General features: G+C 35.0%; 1 protein-coding gene across 4 annotated transcripts in view; it reads right to left on the reverse strand.

Moving 5' to 3' along the window:
* LOC114328231 (protein hu-li tai shao) overlaps positions 1 to 20,204 on the reverse strand; it is a 195,235-nt gene that overhangs the window by 22,680 nt on the left and 152,351 nt on the right. For all 4 annotated transcript variants that reach the window (XM_028277018.2, XM_028277016.2, XM_028277017.2 and 1 more), the window contains exons 4-11: positions 18,420 to 18,700; positions 17,813 to 18,034; positions 17,299 to 17,602; positions 15,322 to 15,448; positions 11,031 to 11,147; positions 8,207 to 8,492; positions 5,571 to 5,693; positions 560 to 631 (exon numbers count right to left, since the gene is read on the reverse strand). In XM_028277018.2, the coding sequence (XP_028132819.1) occupies positions 560 to 631; positions 5,571 to 5,693; positions 8,207 to 8,492; positions 11,031 to 11,147; positions 15,322 to 15,448; positions 17,299 to 17,602; positions 17,813 to 18,034; positions 18,420 to 18,700 (1,532 nt within the window). The remainder of the gene's footprint in view (positions 1 to 559; positions 632 to 5,570; positions 5,694 to 8,206; positions 8,493 to 11,030; positions 11,148 to 15,321; positions 15,449 to 17,298; positions 17,603 to 17,812; positions 18,035 to 18,419; positions 18,701 to 20,204) is intronic.

Here is a 20,204-nt window from a genome sequence, read left to right on the forward strand (position 1 = left end):
GATTGTTCAATTGCTCAATGTTTGTGAGATATGGTCTCAGCAACACGGAGCTTCAGCTCATTTTGGTATAAATGTTCGGAGTTATTTAGGTTAGACACTTCCCATACAATGGTTTGGTAGATTAGGTAGTATTGAATGGCCTCCTTGTTGACCCGATTTGAATCCTAAAGATTATTTTTATTGGGTTGAAATATATTTCTGAACTTTTATTTTTATTCAGTACATATAAGATCAAACTGTATGTATTTAAACTTTATATTTTATAGAGAAAAATATCTAATATCTAAGTATTGTGAATATGTTGTACATATATGTTCTTGTAAACTTCTATTCTAAAATTATTATCAAACTCTGAACTGCGTCGTGTATAAAACATTCTATATAAAAAATGACCTTTCCTATAAAGTTCACTTACCCCCCTTCCGTCAATTATTATCAATATCTGATACCAGAAAAAACACATAGTTATCTTTATATTCATATCTAAATGAAAAGCTCTCTTCAAACTATATAAGCTAACACACAACCCTTATCATACTCGTAGAAGCTGTGAACTTACCGTCGCTTAATACAACTTCTGGTTGACTAGGTTTGGGAACGGTCTTCGTTTCTATCCGTAAGATTTGAGGTTCTGCAATACAAAATAAATATTTGTCAAAATGAGGAAAAATGTGTAATATACTAGGGTGGTCCTATTAGTCCGATAAGTACTTAGCCTTCAAAAGACGAAAATTTTGGAAAACTGGCCATTTATTTTTGAGCATAGTCGCCTTTAAGCTCGATACACTAGACCCAACGATGTTCCACCTTGTTTAACCCGTATGAAAAATACCTTTTCTCGAGGTCTACAAAGTAGACTTCCATGGGTGTGATGAACTCATTGTTCGAATTCAATTTCTGCCTGGTGAGTGACTTTCTCGAGTTTGATAACAAAAACGAGTCGTACAGGGCCAAATCTGGAGAAAACATTGGATGAAACAGCAGTTTGTAGCCTCATTCTACCAATTTGGCCATGGCGATGGCGCAAAGGAGTGAGTCGAAGCGTTGTCATGGTGGAAAAGCATTTTTTTTTCTGAAATTCGGCGTCGAATGAATTCTTTTTTATGTTCACAATTTCGTGCATGATATAACCAACGACATTTTTTGAGATGCCTACTGTCTGTATAAAACTGATGAATTATTTTTGTTTCTGGAGGAATTAGGATTTCCCCCGATAGTTGCGGTTAGGTACAGAGCACTGGCTTGAAGTCAACGAGCCTTTTTTTGTAGAAAAATATACCACAATTGCCAGGTATGATCGTCCAAGTTCGGCTTATGGAGGCACCCTAATTCTCTCTAGAAATAATGATTTTTCTCTGGTAACAAAATATGACTTTTTGTTATGTGAATCCGTCTTTGAGTTTTCCTTAGTTTATAATAAAAATCTTAATCTTTACATTATTTGTATTTATAGATCACCTGACTCTACCGTGGAACTATTTTTTCAGAACCTGCTAAATTTGTTAGATGCCTCATAAAAGCAGAAAAATTCTATGCGGTGACTTTAACATTAATTATGCTGCTGCTTGTGCTACCCAAGTGTCCCTGGTCAACATATTTGAATCGTATGGTCTCTCAATGCACGTTAATTCTCCTACAAGGCTTACAAAAACTACATCTACCATAATCGATTATATTGTCTCAGATTTCTCACCCCTTGATGTCTGCTCTACAGTTATTAATGCGGGACTATCTGATCATGAAGCAGTGTATACGAAGTTTAACATCTTCAGCAAACCCTCCTCAAAAACCCGACGTTTAGGTAGGATTTTTTCCGCCCAGAATTTTCGTAAATTCCAAAATTTATGCTTAACTACTGAGTGGCAGTTTCCTTCTATAGACGTGGACTATAATTTCAGTGTTTTTCTAGATAAGCTTCTCCGCATCTTCAACAAGGCATTTCCTTTAATTCCTATTAAGCCAAAACATCGGAAACCTTTAGTTACGAAAGGTATCCGCATATCAGCCAAGAATATGCGTTCACTTCTATACATCAAGAAATTTACTACCAATGTTTCTGTCACTGAATATATCGCGAAGTGCAGGACAACATATCTAAAACTTGTCAAATCAGATAAAAAAGCCTATTATCAAAATCGTCTTGGAAGCTCTAAAAGTGTTGCAAAAGAAACCTGGTCTATAATAAACGATCTTCGAAATAAAACTCACACAGCTCAATCATTTTCCCTTCCAAATCCTGAAAGTCTAAACGATTACTTCGTTAATGTGAGTAAAAATATAACATCAACTATTTTGCCGCAACAAGATCCCATTTCCTATCTCCCTAATTCAAGAAAGGCAAGAAATTCATTATTTTTAAAACCAGTCGATAACTCTGAACTGATCCAAACAATAAATAGTATCAAAAGCAAATCATCCTGTAGTACTGATGGACTATCTATAAAAATTTTCTCTAATCTCACAGAAAATGTGTTGGAAATCCTAGTCTAACTAATTAATGATTCCTTCGAAAAAGGTAAATTTCCAGAGTGCCTAAAGACAGCCATTATTATTCCTCTTCATAAGGGTGGTGAAAAATCTAATTCCTGCAACTATAGACCTATTGCCTTACTACCGGTACTCTCCAAAATTATTGAGAGACTCATTAAAACTCGACTTATGTCCTTTATCGTTGATAACAACATTGTATCTCAAAATCAGTTCGGCTTTTTAACTAATAAATGTACCACTGATGCCATGTTTTCTGTACTACATGAGGTTTATCAAGCACTAAACAATAATCTTTTTACTGCCACTGTTTTCTGTGACTATGCCAAAGCTTTTGATTGTGTAAATCACGACATCTTGATTAAAAAACTAAATTTCTATGGAATTAGAGGTATTTCTTTGAATTGGTTCCAATCCTACTTGAATAATAGGAAACAACTAGTTAGAGCAAATGATACTGACTCTAGTCTCTAAACATTGTATGTGGAGTACCGCAAGGTTCAGTATTGGGTCCTCTTCTGTTCCTTATCTTTATAAATGACATCACTAATTTAAAAATCGATGGGAAATTTTTTTTTGCTGATGATACCAGTATCACTTGGAGCAACTCAAATATTGCATCTCTTCATGAAACTATAACTTCGGATCTACTGACGATAAGGGCGTGGTCTGACTCTAATTTACTCTCTTTTAATGTAGATAAAACAGTAGCATTATCCTATAAAGGAGCTCTTCAACCTTTGCCTCTTAATAACAGCCAGATCAGTACCGTTGATTCTGTAAAATTTCTTGGTATTTTTTTAGACAGCAACCTCAAATGGTCCCTTCATATCGATTCGTTAAGTAAGAAACTCGCCTCAGCTTGCTATGCAATAAGATCTGTCTCAAGGGAACTCAATTTAGCATCTTCTAAAATAACATATTTTTCGTTGTTCGAGTCTCATCTTCGATGAGGTCTTCCTTTTTGGGGTTCTAGTACAGCTGCTCAATTTAATGTTATTTTTAAATTGCAAAAAAGAGCAATAAGATATCTGTTTGGCCTCAGAAGATCTACACATTACAGAAGTTACTTCAGAAATCACGGAATATAACACTTCCATCTTTATATATTCTAGAAACGGTTTGTTTAATTCGTAAACACCTTCATGTCTTTCCAGCAAGGCCCAATCATCTTTACTCCACCAGAAATTCAATCTTTGATATTTATTTACCGATCCCATCCACTGAGTTAGTAAAGAAATCTATATTATATTCCGCAAAAAAACTTTACAACCATCTCCCGTTACAACTTAAATCTGCAACATCTTTCCCAAAGTTCCCTAAAATGACAAAAGCCTATCTATCTGAAAGACCATATTATTCAATAGAAGAATTTCTTAATGAATAACTAAGAAAATTGGGTTTCATACGCAGTAGCTTAAACTGTCAATTCCTAATGTTGTATTTTATTTGTTGTAAGTATGTTCAATTTGCAATTTATATAAATTTTGCAATAAATTGTTTTTGTCTTTGGTTTTATATATTATTTACTGTATGTTGACGATTTATCTAATTTTAGTAAATTGTAGTTGTTATTTGATATTTGTTGTTGATATTATTTCTCTTTTGACTGTATGTAAGCTTTTTCCATAAAATTGTAAAAATTTTCAGGGACAATAAAGCATATTTCTATTCTATTCTATAGTCTCAGCTATCTCACGCACCTTCAGTCGGCGGTCTGCCAATACGAGATCCTGGATTTCTTTCAAGTCATCCTCAGTGGTAGTCGCTTTCGGGGTACCTGGGAGTGACTTATCAAAAACCAACGTGCCACCACGTTGTAACTCGTTAAACCAATTTTTGACAGCTTCCATCGAAGGACGAGTGTCACCGTTTACAGCATTCAGGCGCCTTTTGATTTCGCTGCAGAATTTTCCTTGTAAAAACAAGAGTCGAATCACCCATTGATATTGCTTTTTTTTCATTTTTCTAAAATCCCCAAACACGTCCGCTTACGCGGTTAAAATAAAACTACGAGTCCGATTGGCTGATATTTTGAAATAGGCCGTCTACAAGAATGGCCATCGGGCGAATAGGCTAAGTGTTATCGGACCACACACGTAAAGTGAGGAAAATGTTAAAAAAATGGAAAAAGTGGTAAAAACGTAGACATGTACAAGAACTCCCAAAAAGTGGTCACCCTGGTATTCCAGAGGAAACAAAAACTAACACTTTTGACGATGGTTGAAGATTATCATAAGGCTATTAGAATAATTGCAACCGAAAATCAAATCAGTCAAAAAATTGTTGGTGAATATAAAAAAAAACAAAATAAAAATAGAATCCCTATAAAGCACAATTGGTACAGGAACTAAGTGAAGAGACAATCCAGATCGCAGAATGGAGTTCTGTGAAATAATTTTAAACAGATTTAACACTGATCCTCATATTTTCAACCAAATATTTCCATTTAAATGGCACAGTCAAAAGACAAAATTGCTGGTCTTGGTCAGATGAAAATCCGCATTGGATGGTGGAGGCATATACGCAGCATCGACAAAAGATCAATGTGTGCAGGAAGTATTAATAAAACCATAATTGGACCTTATTTTTGGGATAGAAACATACAAGTGAATAATACTGCTAGATATACTGCGAGAATACTTTCCTGATGATATAAATTCTCATCTCGTGAATAGATCAATTTGTTTTACAGCAAGCTGGAGCAGCTCCTCATTATTATCTTCGAGGCGTTAGTGAGTTTCTCGGCAATGCATTTTCAAATTATAGGATTGCAAGAAAAGGAGCTATCGAATGACCAGCAAGATCCCCAGATTTGAAACTTCTATTATTTTTTATGAGGTTATTTGAAAAGCAAGTGGATATAAATAGGCCAAGACTAACTAAGAACTGAAATACGAAATTACAGAAGAGACAGCACTAATATCTCCGGAAAATAAAAGAGACTTAGATAAATTTTCATTCAGAATGGATTTCTGATTCCAAAGACAAGGTGGTTATATTGAACACCAACCTTAATTTTCACTGTATATGTAGATCTTTAATTCTTAGTTATTTGGTATACATAAAAAATTGTCACTTACCGTCTCTACTTTCTTCCTCTGTCTCACTAGTAACAGAAGTTGGAGACCTAATTTGCATATCTTCAATTCTTTTGTTCAAAGCTGCTGACGAAAGACCTTCTGATTCACTGTAGTCAGTGTCATCTAAAACGATACTCATTGTTATTTAAATTATTTGAAAAAAAAAATGTGTGAATTACATTAAAAATTTATTCAAACGTATGAAAAACTGCACTGGTCTTTACGGAGAGTGTTTTGAGAAATAATTCAACTATTAGCGATGAAAAATATTTTTTTCACTTTCCTACATTGGCTCTACAACCCATGGTGGGTCTTGGTCTGTTCTAGAATCAGCTTCCATTCCTTCCTATTATTCGCCTTGGTTTTCCAATACCATACTCTTAATCGTAAGTCGTCTTCCACCTGGTCCTTAAATCATACTCTGGGCCTGTTTCTTCTCTTTACTCCATCCGGTCTTTGCTTATAACTGTGTTTCGACGGCTACATCTCATTCATTCTCTCGAAGTGACCTAACCAGCGGAGCTTGTTTATTTTGATGGACCTACCCATACTAGTAGACCAAGAGGCAGCGCTGAAAAATCTGTTTGAATTTACTAAAGCTAGATTTTTCACAGTTGATTACTGTGAGTGTCTAGAGAAACATACTACGGTCGGTCAAGCGAAACGTAGAACAGGGGTTACTGAGAGGGTATCAAAGTTGCTTTCCTATGAAGGCAATTATTTTCTTTACTAAGGCTGAAAATCAGTACACACATTCTAAATTAAATATAAATAAAAGTTATTATAGTCGGTCAGCTGTATGATGGGACAGAGCCGGTCGGTCGGCCCCAATAGTCGATTGAGGAAATGAAGCATTTTGGCGCGCAATTTTTTCGTCCAGCATGGATTTACTTGAAATTTTCACAGAAGGTAGGGAATAGTCCAAGGATCATTTTCTATATTATGCCTCTATCATACGCTAAAACCTTGGGGGTGGTTGCCACCCCATCTCGGGGGTGGGAATTTTTTATTACATTTTAACCATGTAATTCGATGGAAAAGGTGATTCTAACAAAAAAATGTTTTTTACATTTTCTTCGTAAAACTAATATTTTTCGAGTTATTCGCGCTTGAAAATAACAGTTTTTCGACGAGAAAATCGACTGTTTTAGAGGGTTTTTTGAGAATACCTCGAAAAATATTCTATATATTTTTGGCGATAAAAAGTTTCTTCAAAAATGATTTTGTAGGATTTTTAAAGAGCTATAAGACTGTGTAAATTAAATTCCGTAAGATCCCTAGTTTTTAATTGGGGCAGGTTTAAAGGGCTCGAATAAGGGGGTGTTTACTGGTAAATAGAGGTTTTAAACAGCTATATCTGGCTAACTATTCATTGTAATGAAAATCTATGCACAGGGTAATTTTAGTCATTAAAAAATCTACAACTCAGTAGGTTGTAATTTTTTTCGTATCTTTAGTATTTTCGGAAATATTTTGAAGTAAAAGGTGAAAAATACCAAATTACAAAAAATCAATTTTTCTTTCAACTCCAATTTTTCCAAAATTAGACATTTTAAATAGGTCAAACTCCTTGAGTGTATTGATAATATAAATATAAAAGGAACTACAGAAAGGTGAAGACCAATTTTGAATTAGGAAGGTAGTTAGGAGGTTGTTTTCACTGATTTTTTCGTAGAAAAATGCAAATTTTTCCCATTATTTGGCTTTGAATATTTCAAATTATGCGTTTGACGAAAAAAGCTAACCTTTACCATGCCGTATCTCGGTTTGTATTGGTCTTAAAGATATTATTGGAAAAGAATTTGGTTTGCGTTACTAAAAGATACAATTTTGATATCTACAGTTTTTTTTATTAAATGCATATTTTTCGAGGTATCTCAAAAAACCCTCTAAAAAAGTCGATTTTTTCGTCGAAAAACTGTTATTTTCAAGCGCCAATAACTCGAAAAATATTAGTTTTACGAAGAAAATGTAAAAAACTTTTTTTTCTCAGAATCACTTTTTCCATCGAATTACATGGTTAAAATGTAATACAAAATTCCCACCCCCGAGATGGGGTGGCAACCACCCCCAAGGTTTTAGCGTATGATAGCGGCTTAATGATAGAAAATGATCCTTGGACTATTCCCTACCTTCTCTGAAAATTTCAAGTAAATCCATGCTGGACAAAAAACTTGTGAGCCAAAATGCTTCATTTCCTCAATCGACTATTGGGGCCGACCGACCGGCTCTGTCCCATCATACAGCTGACCGACTATAATAACTTTTATTTATATTTAATTCAGAATGTGTGTACTGATTTTCAGCCTTAGTAAATGGAAATAATTACCTTCATAGGAAAGCAACTTTGATACCCTCTCAGTAACCCCTGTTCTACGTTTCGCTTGACCGACCGCAGTATGTTTCTCTACACACTCACAGTAATTAACTGTGAGAAATCTAGCTTTAGTAAGTTCAAAGAGATTTTTCAGCGCTGCCTCTCCGTCTATAGGCTCACTATAAATGCAGTAAAGCTCAAAATTATAGCGTCTACGCCCCAATCCGTTTTCCTGCACCCCTTTATGAATATGTCTGAGGACTTTACGTTCAAAACTTTTCTATATTATAAACTTATAATAAAAAAAATATATACTTACATTCACCCTTAGCTTTCTTTTCTACGACTTTCTTGTATTCGTTGAGTTCTTCGTCTGTGATGCTATCGAAAGGATTCTTGGCGTAAGGCGATTTGTATACCATGGCGTTGTGTTGGTGCCCTCTCTGGATAATGCCCTTTGAAGCAGCTCCCATTAGCACTACATGGTCGCCTGTTTGAGTTACTGTAGCGTCCTGCATTTTTTTAGCTTCCTCCCACGTTACACCTTCCAAAATGTGGGATTGAGGACCGGCAGAAATTTTGTCTGCTCGTCTGTAATCTTTGATCTTTGGAAAAAATAGTCACATTAGATATCTTAAATAATTGCAAATAACTGGATATAACTGAAGGTGTTAGAAGTGTGATAGTACAAAAGGATATATAAGTTAACAAGTTACATATTTGGTGCCCAACGTGGAGAACAAATATGGCCCCAAAGACATTACCTTGGTTTTATCATTTTTTTTATTTCTTCTTCTTCTTCTTCTTCTTTTATGTAGGCAGTACTGCCTGTTTTTCTTCAACAGTGCCTTTCATTCTGCCAAAGTTGTCATTCCATCTTTTCCTTGGGCGTCCTATACTTCTCCTGCCTAACGGTGATTTGTCCCTGGCTATTCTTACTATCCTTGATTCAGACATCCTGCTTATGTGCTCATTCCATTCTTCTTTTCTGTTCTTTACCCAGGTATTTATATTATCTACCCCACATATGCGTCTGATTTCCTCACTTCTTACCCTATCCTGTAGTCCTTTTCCAGCAATCCTTCTTAAGATCTTCATTTCGTTGGTTTCCAGATGTCTTCGTGTTTTGCTTGTATCTGGTCTTGTTTCGGCCGTGTAAGTCATAACTGGCCTAATAACTGAATTATATATTCGGGCCTTTGTTTCCAACCTTAGGTGTCTGTTTTTCCAAATTGTGTCGTTTAGGCATCCGGCCGTTCTACTGGCTTTAATTATTTGGTCTTTTACCTCTTCTTCGATATTGTTGTCGGCTGGTAGATTAATTCCCAGATATTTGAAAGTCATTACTTGTTGTATAATTTGATTGTCTAACGCCAATTTGCATATTATTGGTTCTTTGGCAATTACTAAGCTTTTTGTTTTTGGGCTATTTTCATATTCATTTCTTTTGCGTTAATGTTGAACTCGTGCAATAATCTTTGTAGGTCGTCTTCACACTCTGCTACTAACACGGTGTCATCAGCGTAACACGATTATCTTTCTCTCTCTATTGCCCATTTTGTACCCTCTTTTTTCTTCACTTGTTTTATTATTGCATCCAATATTATGTTAAACAGTAGAGGGCTTAGTGAATCTCCTTGCCTAATTCCTGTGTTTGTTTCTATGGGTTCTGTTATTATTCCATTGACTTTCATTTATTCTATTTTATTTCTTACATATATGTTTTCTATCAGTTTTATGATATCCAGTGGTAAATTTTTCTCATATAGTAGGTGTTTTACATCTGTTAATTGGATTCTATCAAACGCTTTCTCTAGGTCTATGAAACAGGAAAAGGCTGGTTTGTTATATTCTAATGATTTCTCCGCTATTTGCCTTATCACAAAAACTGCATCGTTACATGATCTTCCACTTTTTTGATCTTTTTTGATTTGTTGAAATGAAATAACATGAAGTCTACTTAATAAAAATCCTACCAAATGGCTTCGTTTTGTTCTCGAATTTCTGAATAATATTTCTTAAGTCATGAGAAAAGAGACTTATTTAAATACATATTTCGAAGTTTCCTAGTCCAGAGAGTGAAAAAACAGAGTCAAAAATTGATTCAAATGCATAAAAAACTATTTATCTTCATTGGAGTTATTTTAAAATCATATTATTTAATCTTTGAACAAAAATAGGCATATTAATTATATTAAATAATCGGAAAACGGAAAATATAAGTGAAGATTAAAACATACAGATATAGTGAAGATCATTAGGACACATTATAACAAATTTTGAAGGCAAGAAAACATCAGTATATGGCCAAAACTTGAATCTGTTGATGCTATTTAAATTTAAATATATCTGTCACTAATTAAAAGACACTTTCTAGTAGTTTCTTAAGAAATTGAAATATGTACACTCAGACCTAAATATTCAGCACATGTTTTTACTGCAACTGTATATGTAAATGAAATTGACTTTATATTTACTAACAAAAAGACGCTATTCAAAACGTAATTGTATTAAATCAATTTTGTACCGAAAGTGGCCATAGAATAGTTAGAGCGAAGGTAGGCTTAAATGTAAGGAAGGAAAAAAGAAATGCATCAAAAAGAAGCAGTCCATCTCGCACAAGATATTAGCCAATAGAAACAGTAAGCTAACAATATTTAGTGTGTCACCACGACCTGATAGGGCCCAAGGCCCGAGGAATGAGGAGGAACATTTTTGGCGCCCAACGTGGGACAACATATTTTTCCCCAACGGAATTGAAAGAAATGATTATGACATCCGAACAACTGCAACAACTCGGTATCAGGATAATTTGAATCTATTGTAGGAATGTTTTCGAATATTGTCAACATTTTTGCTTTAATGATATCGTACATATTTAAGAAAAATTATCTAAAAAATAAATGTGATTTGAGAATCAAACAGCGTCTACTACCTCTTGACACCATTTTCTGTTAAAGGTGTTTCATGATGACTGTCTAGGAGGGTAAAGCGTAGTTCCTTCACAAAAAATTGTATTGTTTTTTTTTTCGATAAGATCTTTTGTTGACATTATTTAGACTACAGGTACTTTTTGAACTCTACAGATTTAATTTGTTGATAAACAATATTGTATTTTATTAAATATAAAAAATAAGACTTACCTGTTGTTGTTTTTGTTTGAATTCCTTTGGATTAGTACCTGTTGGTACGAACTGAAGAGCCGATTCAATTTTAACTGGTGTGCTGCTCGAATGGCTAGGTGATCCTTCGGCTACCCACTGAAATAACAAAACCAGCACATTAGAATGTCGTTCATCGTTAAAATCATTAGTTCTTTGAAAATTAATCGACTATATACAGCGTCTGAAGTGTGCCAAAATGTTTCCCTTTGTCAAAAATGTTAGTAGAAAGCTTTATTTGTACAGAGTATACATTAAATGTGCTGGTTTTGTTGACTTATGTATTGATATGGAGCATGCCCTTATTGTACATATTTTAGCCAACATGAGGTTGTATAAATGTAGCAGACCACTCACACATTTTTGACAAAAACTATAGAATATGATCTGTATATGATTTACAAGTTAATTATCCATAAAAATATTAGAAACGGTATATAAAGATGAAAAAAATGAATCAACTTCATGAGTGCAAAACAAATAATACAAAACACAAAAATTCAAAGTATAGTTTAGAAAATGTCCACTGTATATTCAAGAATACAGTTCAAATTTGCCCTTTATATAGTTTGAATTTATTTACTTTATAATATTGAACAGTTTTCTTCATTAAAAGTGTACTCGCCTTTACATTTTTTAACATCAATATATTAATAATCTTTGTAGGATTTTGTAAAAGATTTAGAATTAACAAAAATAATACAAAACGTTTCGATACTAGAGCTCCATCATCCATATCATTACAAATTAGACAAAAGACACTTGGCACACTGGCAGAAGCCTGAGTTTAGGACTGGTTAGCAGATTAGGATATATTATGGTTAAATGCGTAATAGGTCAAAGGACGTTATTGATACAATGTATGTACAACAAATAGCTTTATTATAGAAGCACAAAATATTGCAACTTTAGGCCACATAAACAGACCTATATATTTGTTAGTACATTATCTGAGTACACTTATATAGCAAAAGGAACTACCAAAATTATCTTGCACTGCAAAAATCAACAGTTTTTGATTTTTATTTAATTCGAAAAATAAACATACAATTCAGAATCCTGATATTATATCGTCTGCTAAACGACGTGTATACTTGCCAACAAAATATTTGAGAAAATCGCATCCTAATCCTATTACAAAGTCATTATTTGTATTTGAGTAGTATCGTTAAATTTCGAGAGGTAAATATACTGAATAGTAGGTATAATAATTACAAGTACAATAGATTACTTTCTACCTGTACCGGAAACATAACCACACCATTAAAATACAAATGACTTTGTAATAAGCTTAAGATTACGGTTTTCTGAAATATCTTGATAGTAACTATACCCCAGGGACCAGGAATTCCCATTCTTCCACCTTTGAGATGATAGTTCCTCCACCAAGAGAGTTCCTCCCATTCCTCCAGCTTTTCTTGCAATGATAGTTCCTCTACCAAGTTCAAACGAAAGAAACCGGTGAAGACGAATTCAATCCTGGTATAGATCACTTCAACAGTTTATCCAAACTGAACGAAATGACGTAGTGAGAGACTTGGGCCTATCGAAGGATGCTGCACAAATCTTAAAAATCACAACTGAAAGCTAAAAATCTGTTAGCTCTAGGAATCACATTTTCGTGGTACATGCATCATAAAAAAAGAGCTGGTAGAGTAGTCATGAAACTGGGAACTGACGATTACGATTCCACCTCATGGCAATTATTTATTGATTCTTCTAAAAGAAGTCTGAAGGGTGTCTTGTTGCACGGTGGTAATACTTATGCATCGGTGCCTCTTCTCACTCCGTACATCTCAAAGAAACGTATGAGAATCTTGAGCTGTTGTTATGCTCAAGACTCTACTATGTTGATACATTTTGGATTCACAAAGTGTATTTTCTATTAAGTATAGTTTCAATAAATATGTTCTCAGTATTTTTTGCAGTTTCTAAGAAAAATTTAAACACACTTTCCCTGAAAATTTGACGTACTGGAAAACAACTAAGTTTAATAAAATTGTTGCTATCGGTAGTAAAATAGATAATAAAATTCCTCTGGAAAAATGCTTACAAAAATTTTGTTTGTTATATAATGACTTTTGTCTGTGGAAATAATTTTGGTTGTCCAAAATATCATGGCACATAACTCTAACACTTGTACTTATTTATAATTAATGAAAATATAATGCTTTGACATCCTACATAAAAAGCTCTAAATAAAATATACTTTGAAAATATCAACACAATATCGCTTCAAATAAAAATATATATTTTTAAAATAAAATAATTGCACAAAATATTTTTTTGTTTCCTTAATTTTATGATATATATTGTGCATGTTCATTGTGTTTTTGTGAATTTTCTATTGAATTGTTTGTATAAAGATTTTTAGATTACTTTTAAAACACATTAAAAATTATTAAACTAAGAAAATTCAGTCTACCATAATAGTAAAAGTATTGATTTGATACAGGGCGTTTCAATTTTTAATTATATCTTATCAATTTCAGAACATAAAACTGCTAAATGTTCATCATTTTTGGTTTGAGCTAAGTGTAGAATCAGTTCATCTGAAAAATCAGTTTTTTTGTGTATATAGAAAGATATATTTATAAGATATGTTAAAGGTATACCTGAAATTCGCAAAAAGTATAATTCCGGAGAGAAAAAGTAGACACAATGAAACATACAGTCGGAAAAATGAAAGAATACCCATGAACGATCACACCAATCACTTATTTTGTATTTGCTGTCTTTTTCTATAAATGTGGCGACACGCTTTTTTTTATTACTATTATTTTTATTAGAATTACTATTTTTGCTAATTTTATGTTTTAATAACTTTTCTCAAAACGAAATAATATGGGTCATATAAAATTCACATTTAATATACAAACCAGATGCTAAGAAGGGCCGTTAAGTTTTACGAAACGAAATGTATCCCTAACCATATGGTTTTGGTGTGTTCAGTTTAATAAACTGAGTTCCCCATAAATTAATTACCTTATCAGACCTCATGTCAATAACGCACTTTGAAAATGCATTCGAAGACGTTTCTTAAAACTACAGAAAGGTTCTGAGCTTTTAAAACGCCAGATGTAGTAATTTATTGCCTTTTCTAGCCATATTGTAAAACCGCAAACATGATGATAATAGTGTTGTGGTCTCTGCAGCACTATCGTCACGGCAGGCAGGCAGTTCAGACGCCCCTTCGCTGCCCTCAAACAATAAACAACCCTCTTACGAGACGAATAAGCACGCCTTTTAACCAAAAATAAAATAAATATTACTGTTCGTTGTTTACACTAATTTTTAATTGATTCGGTTAACCCACACATCAGAACATAAATAACAAACGTTTGTTATAGAAAAAGATAGCTACTACAAAATAAGTGATTGATGTGATCGTTTATGGGTATTCTTTCATGTTTCCGACTGTAAGTTCACCTGCTTTAATAATTTATTATCAAGGTGTTGATGGGATGAGAACTAATGCGATGCGGAATTAGGACTTACTGATTATAATGTAAACAGGCACTATAGAAATCGAAAGAGGTGTTGGACAGGGTTACGTGTTGTCCCCATGGATATTCAATATGTACAGCAAAGCTATTTCTTAGGAAGTAATATAAGAGGAAGAACAGGGTATATCAATAAACAGAAAAATCTTGATGAACATAAGATTCGCAGACGACACCGCTAGTTTTGCAGACAGTCTAGAAGCACTACAATGTTTAGTAAATAGATTACATTAACTTAGTATAAAATATGGACTACAAATGAACGTTAAGAAAACCAAGTTTATGATTATTTCTAAGCAACATCAGTAGGAAGGCTGGATATCGACGGTAAACAAGTAGAAAGAGTGAATAACTACAAATATCTGGGAACCTAGGTAAATGAAAACAACGAACAAGGTAGAGAAATCAGGACACGCATTGAAATTGCAAGACAAGTATTTATAAAAATGACGAAAATGTTTGTTAATCGAGACCTTCCTCTGGAGCTGAGGATAAGAGCCTTAAGCTGCTATGTGTTCTCGACTTTGTATGGAATGGAAAGCTGGACACTAAAAGTGGATAATATAAAGACGTTGGAAACATTTGAGATGTGGTGCTATAGAAGTGATTAGTGATTAGAAACGCCCTGTATTTTGCTCACTTTGATTAACTTTAAAAGCAGTCCTAAAAGCTAAGTGGGAATGTACCTAAAAGTTTAATTATCTATCTATCTTATCAATGACAAGTGTTACTGGCGTTATTTATTTATTTTCGAACTTAATGAATTCTACCTTTGTGATTTTCTTGGGGTCGGGTGTTCCGGTTTCCAAAATTTCCACTTTTTGATAGGTGTTGGGCGAATTCAACCATCTGCTGCGATCGTTGCCTTTCCTACCACCTTCAAGTTTTCTCCAGAGTCTGCAAAAAGAATAACCATATGTTACAAGAACGTACATATATGCAATTCAGAAATGTTTTCGGAATAAGTTGGTTTTGGTTTTTTTATTGCAATTTTATTAATGATACTCTACTTTTAATGTTACACTTCATGATGATAATGAAGAAGTATTAAGAACACTACATAAAGATATGGAAGTCATTAGTTTAGAAATGCTGGGATATTTATACTCTGTCTCACGTTTTTCGTTCAGTATGGGCTCTTTCTATATACGTCTATTACTATTCTTTGCATTTTTCAATGATTCTGTCCTGTTGCCAGTTCCATTTGATGACAAGCATATGAATGTTGCTACATATCAACAATAACAACACGACAAAAATTAAAACAAACGACACCACTACGGCCAACATACCAACACCATGGGGAATCAGGCAGGGAGACAGCCTCAGCCCATTTCTATTCAATATGCTGATGGATGAAATAATAGAAGATATGGAATCGCTACAACTAAGATACAGACTCAGTCACTGTAGGATCAGTATAGTGTGCTATGCGGATGATGCAGCCCTGATTGCAGAGGATGAGGATGACCTACAAACACAACTTTATCGATTCTACCAAGCATGTCGACGACTGAACATAAACATATCCACGCAGAAAACAAAATGAATTACCATTGCGAAAGATCCAATTAAATGCAGGCTCATGGTAGAGGGGAACCCCATAAAACAGCTAAACCAATTCAAACATCTAGGTGTAGATTTATCAAGTTAACATGACTCAGCCAGAGACCTAACAGGATAAATAAACAAGACCGCAGTCATGTCCGGATGTTTGAGAGATGTGGTCTGGAATAGCCCATATGAGAATGGACAGCAAAGTTAGAATTTATAAGACTTGCATCAGACCTGTTATGACCTATGGTATTGAATCAAGAGACGACACCAATAAAACCAAAAGCATGCTACGAGCAGCCGAAATGAAGACACTAAGAGCAATTGTAAGGAAGACAAGAAGGGATAGAATACGAAACAACATCATCAGGGAATAATGTGGCGTGCAAGATATAGTAAGATGGGGTATGCAAAGACGAAGAGAATGGTTCAGTCATGTAAAAAGAATGGAGGAGCACAGGCTACCAAGAACTGTGCTAGAAGGAAAACCAGCTGGCAAGCGTCCACCGGGGAGACCACCAAAAAGATGGAAAGATAGCTGGCAGTCTACCTCTCAAGACATACTTCAACGTCGGAATTAACAGATCGAAAGATCTACAACAAGTATAAGAAGAAGAAGAAAAAGAAGGAGAAGAAGAAGAAGGAACAACAATAACTGAAGAAAATAGCGTATCACAAGAAATGAACAATAGGATACAAGTCGGCAACATATTTTAGATCTTCATGTCCTTCAAAACCTTATCAATAAAATCAAAACAAATAAGAAGACATGAAGATACAGATAAACAGAGTTAACCAAAAACCATCAAGGTCACTTGCACCGCGTAAACGAACGTCTGTCATCTCTTTTCCTCACGGTTGCACACAAATTGGTTTTACTGTACAACTATATAAAACAATCATACAACCCGTAGTGATGTAATGGTAGCGAAACGTGAATGATAACAAAGGCAAACGAAGAGCGACTACATGTTTGCGAAAGAAACATCCAAAGGAAGATCTTTGGGCCTGTGCTTGATGAAGCAGCAAGACAATATGGGATAAGAACTAACAAAGAGCTCGAAAAACTTTACTCAGACGCTAACATAATAAAAGAAATAAAGTCCAGAATTCTCCAATGGACAGCTAAAACCACGAAGGATTGTAGCGCCACGGAGTAAGGAGTAAATATGTTGTAAAATAGCAATGCTTACCCTTGTCTATATAACTCCTCCTCTTCCAACAAATATCCAAGGGAGGAAACTGCTGGGGGTACCTCAACGTCGTTCTTTGGTTTCGGTGGTTCGCCCTTAACTAATGGATGCCTGTAGATGTAGCCTGTCCTGAATCCTGCGTTGTCCAACATCCTCATCAAAGCTTCGAATTCTACACCGCCTACACGCCACTTTCTTTCTACTTTGCCCTCCAAAATAGAGGGTTGGTCCGGTCGGGGAGTACTTTCTGGTGCTTTGTGCGCTGCGTCGTATATTTTTTTCCTTACTTCATCATTTATCAAAACTGAAACAAATCGAACACTATTAATATCAGAGTAGTTATTATTAATATATCTAGTCTACATGTATTGGTCTAGAAAAATCACACGGGGTTAAATCTGGAAAATACGATGGATGGGTCAGCAGTTCGTAGCCTAATTTGACCGTGGCGATGGCAGTGTGATCAACAGTATTAGATGAAAAATGTAAATTATACAGATATTTATGTTTTTACCTAAATTATCAATGCCTACAGGAAGAAGTTTGAGCTGTGATTCAGAGGCTAAAACGGTATTTCTGGCATTGAAGAAGGCTTCTTCAATGGTCGTTCCACAACATAATGCTCCTTGGTTGGTCAGTAGGAGGACTTTATTGTTCGGTCCTAGGTTCCTTGCGATTTTGTCCTTTTCTTCTGGATCTAGATGACCGCCTAAGTACATGTGTGTACTTACTTCACCTAAAATAAAAAAAAATGTTTTTAAGATGTTTTTATCAATTTTCCGTATATGTATTTGACGCAATAGATAAATCACAAATTTATAAAACACTAGAATATTTTTTCCCCTCGGAAAGTGAAACTAACATGTTATTGTTATGCTTATCTACTATAAGAGGATGGTCCGATAAGTAGATAGTTTCAACATAGTCTCCTTTTGGCTCAAAGTCTGCGAAGTTGGCCTCCGTGGTGGCCATATGATACTGTGGCAGTAGTTTGTAGCACAATTATACCAATTTTGTGTTTCCATAGCTTGTACTGCTTTTCCAACTAAATTATTTTGTCTAGGATCTCAAATGAAACCTTCTTACTAAAATATAACAGTAAAAGTTGCAGATTTGCTTACCTATGACAACAGACTCCTGGCTCAAAGGCATCAGTCCTTGTTTTAACGAAGATACAGCTACTACGGAAGGAGTGTGAACGTGGATGATGCATTTGATGTCTGGTCTAGCGGAATGTACTGCTGCGTGGAGTGAATATGCGGTAATGTTGACGGAGAAGTTGGTTGTGCCTTGTTCGAGGACCGCGCCCTGCATGTCTACTTTAATCAGACTGGAAGCTGTCACTTCGTGGAAGAGCATTCCGTAAGGGTTGACCAAGAATTGTTCGTCATCCTGGTTCAACCTAGAAAGAAGGAAACAATTAACATAAAGATATTTTCAAATAGATTTTAGTATATATCAGAAATTATGTATAGTTTTACTTTTATATATTATTAGGTATTAGGTATTAATAGGTATTAATAGCTATTAGGTAACACTGGTATTAAGAAAAAAACACAATTTAATGCAGATATGTGATGTATCTACTAGCACTGGATAATGTCAAGTTTTTGATAGTTGTGCAGCTCTACACAGTTTAGTAACTTGTTCTTCTTCTTGTTCTTATTTTTGGAGGCATATACCTATCTGTTTTAGCCCCAAATCATGTTTTTTTTCTCGTGTGTTGCATTATTTTTCTTCCATGTGGTGACAGGTTTGCTATTTTCAGAAATCTATTCTCTAGTCTCGACCCATCTTCCTACATGTTGATGTCACTCTAGAGTCCTGGTTTTGATCAGATGTGTTCATTTCTACTATTTCATGTATCATGCTTCCTTGGCTGTGGAATGAGCTCAACAACGTGGTGGAAGTCCGAGTAATTGGTCTTTGAGCCCTATTAGTGAGGGGAGCCGAACCGACCAAACAGTCCAACTAGCGTTCGGCGCTTTCTTCTTCAAAAAAACCTTTATCTGATTGTACCAGTCTCTGACGAAAATGTGAAGGCCTTCAGGCGAATACCGTGACCTTCCAAGTCAGCGGCATAAATCACAGTCACCAAATGGTCAACGACCAAGATATCTAAAGATACATTAGACCTGAATTTCGAGTACAATCAGAGAGTATCACCCACTCCTTATCCATCCTTTATCCTTTCCATCTCTCCACAGTGTAGGAGTAGGGTAGTAGCAACAAGTCTTAGGAATACCAAGCGATATATGCGCTGTCTCTGCTACCGGAGAAAACCGTGGCAAATCAATAGATACATACCTCGATAAAAGAATCCGCATTCCCGGTTTGATAAGGGAACACTGTCCAGGGAATTGGGGAAAGCTGAGATCTTGGAAAGGAGAAACTCCATGGATTGATTACCTTCGAGGACTGATAGCGAGGGAGATAACAGGGGAATTAGAAAAAAGTAAAGGACCGAGGAGAAAAAGATTGGGCGTGTTCAGAAAGGTCGTGGAAGACATCCTAAAGAAATCATAGGCAACATGACATAGGAGCAGTGGAAACTAAGGTTAAAATTATGCCTGCCGTCACGGCCCTACAAAACATATCACTCAATTCAGATAAAAATGAAAAACTACAACGCAAAAACTGATGAAATTCTTATAATGGAAACAGTACAGAAAAGGAACATGACTGTTCAAGTAGAAATAGAAGATATAGAAAAGGATATGGAAAGGAGAAAAAATTAATGGAGATTGTCGTTTGCTTAGAGAAAGATATGGGTGAAGGAGAATATGAGAAGTATGTGGACGAAGAATAGCCAGAGGATGCATAAAAGAGCAAAAGAAGCAGACAGAAGGAAAATTGCCCCAGGAGGAAACAAATATGTGATAATTACGCTAGATCAAAGAGGGAAA

Source organism: Diabrotica virgifera, chromosome 5 (assembly GCF_917563875.1).
Source record: "Diabrotica virgifera virgifera chromosome 5, PGI_DIABVI_V3a".
Taxonomy (NCBI): domain Eukaryota; kingdom Metazoa; phylum Arthropoda; class Insecta; order Coleoptera; family Chrysomelidae; genus Diabrotica; species Diabrotica virgifera.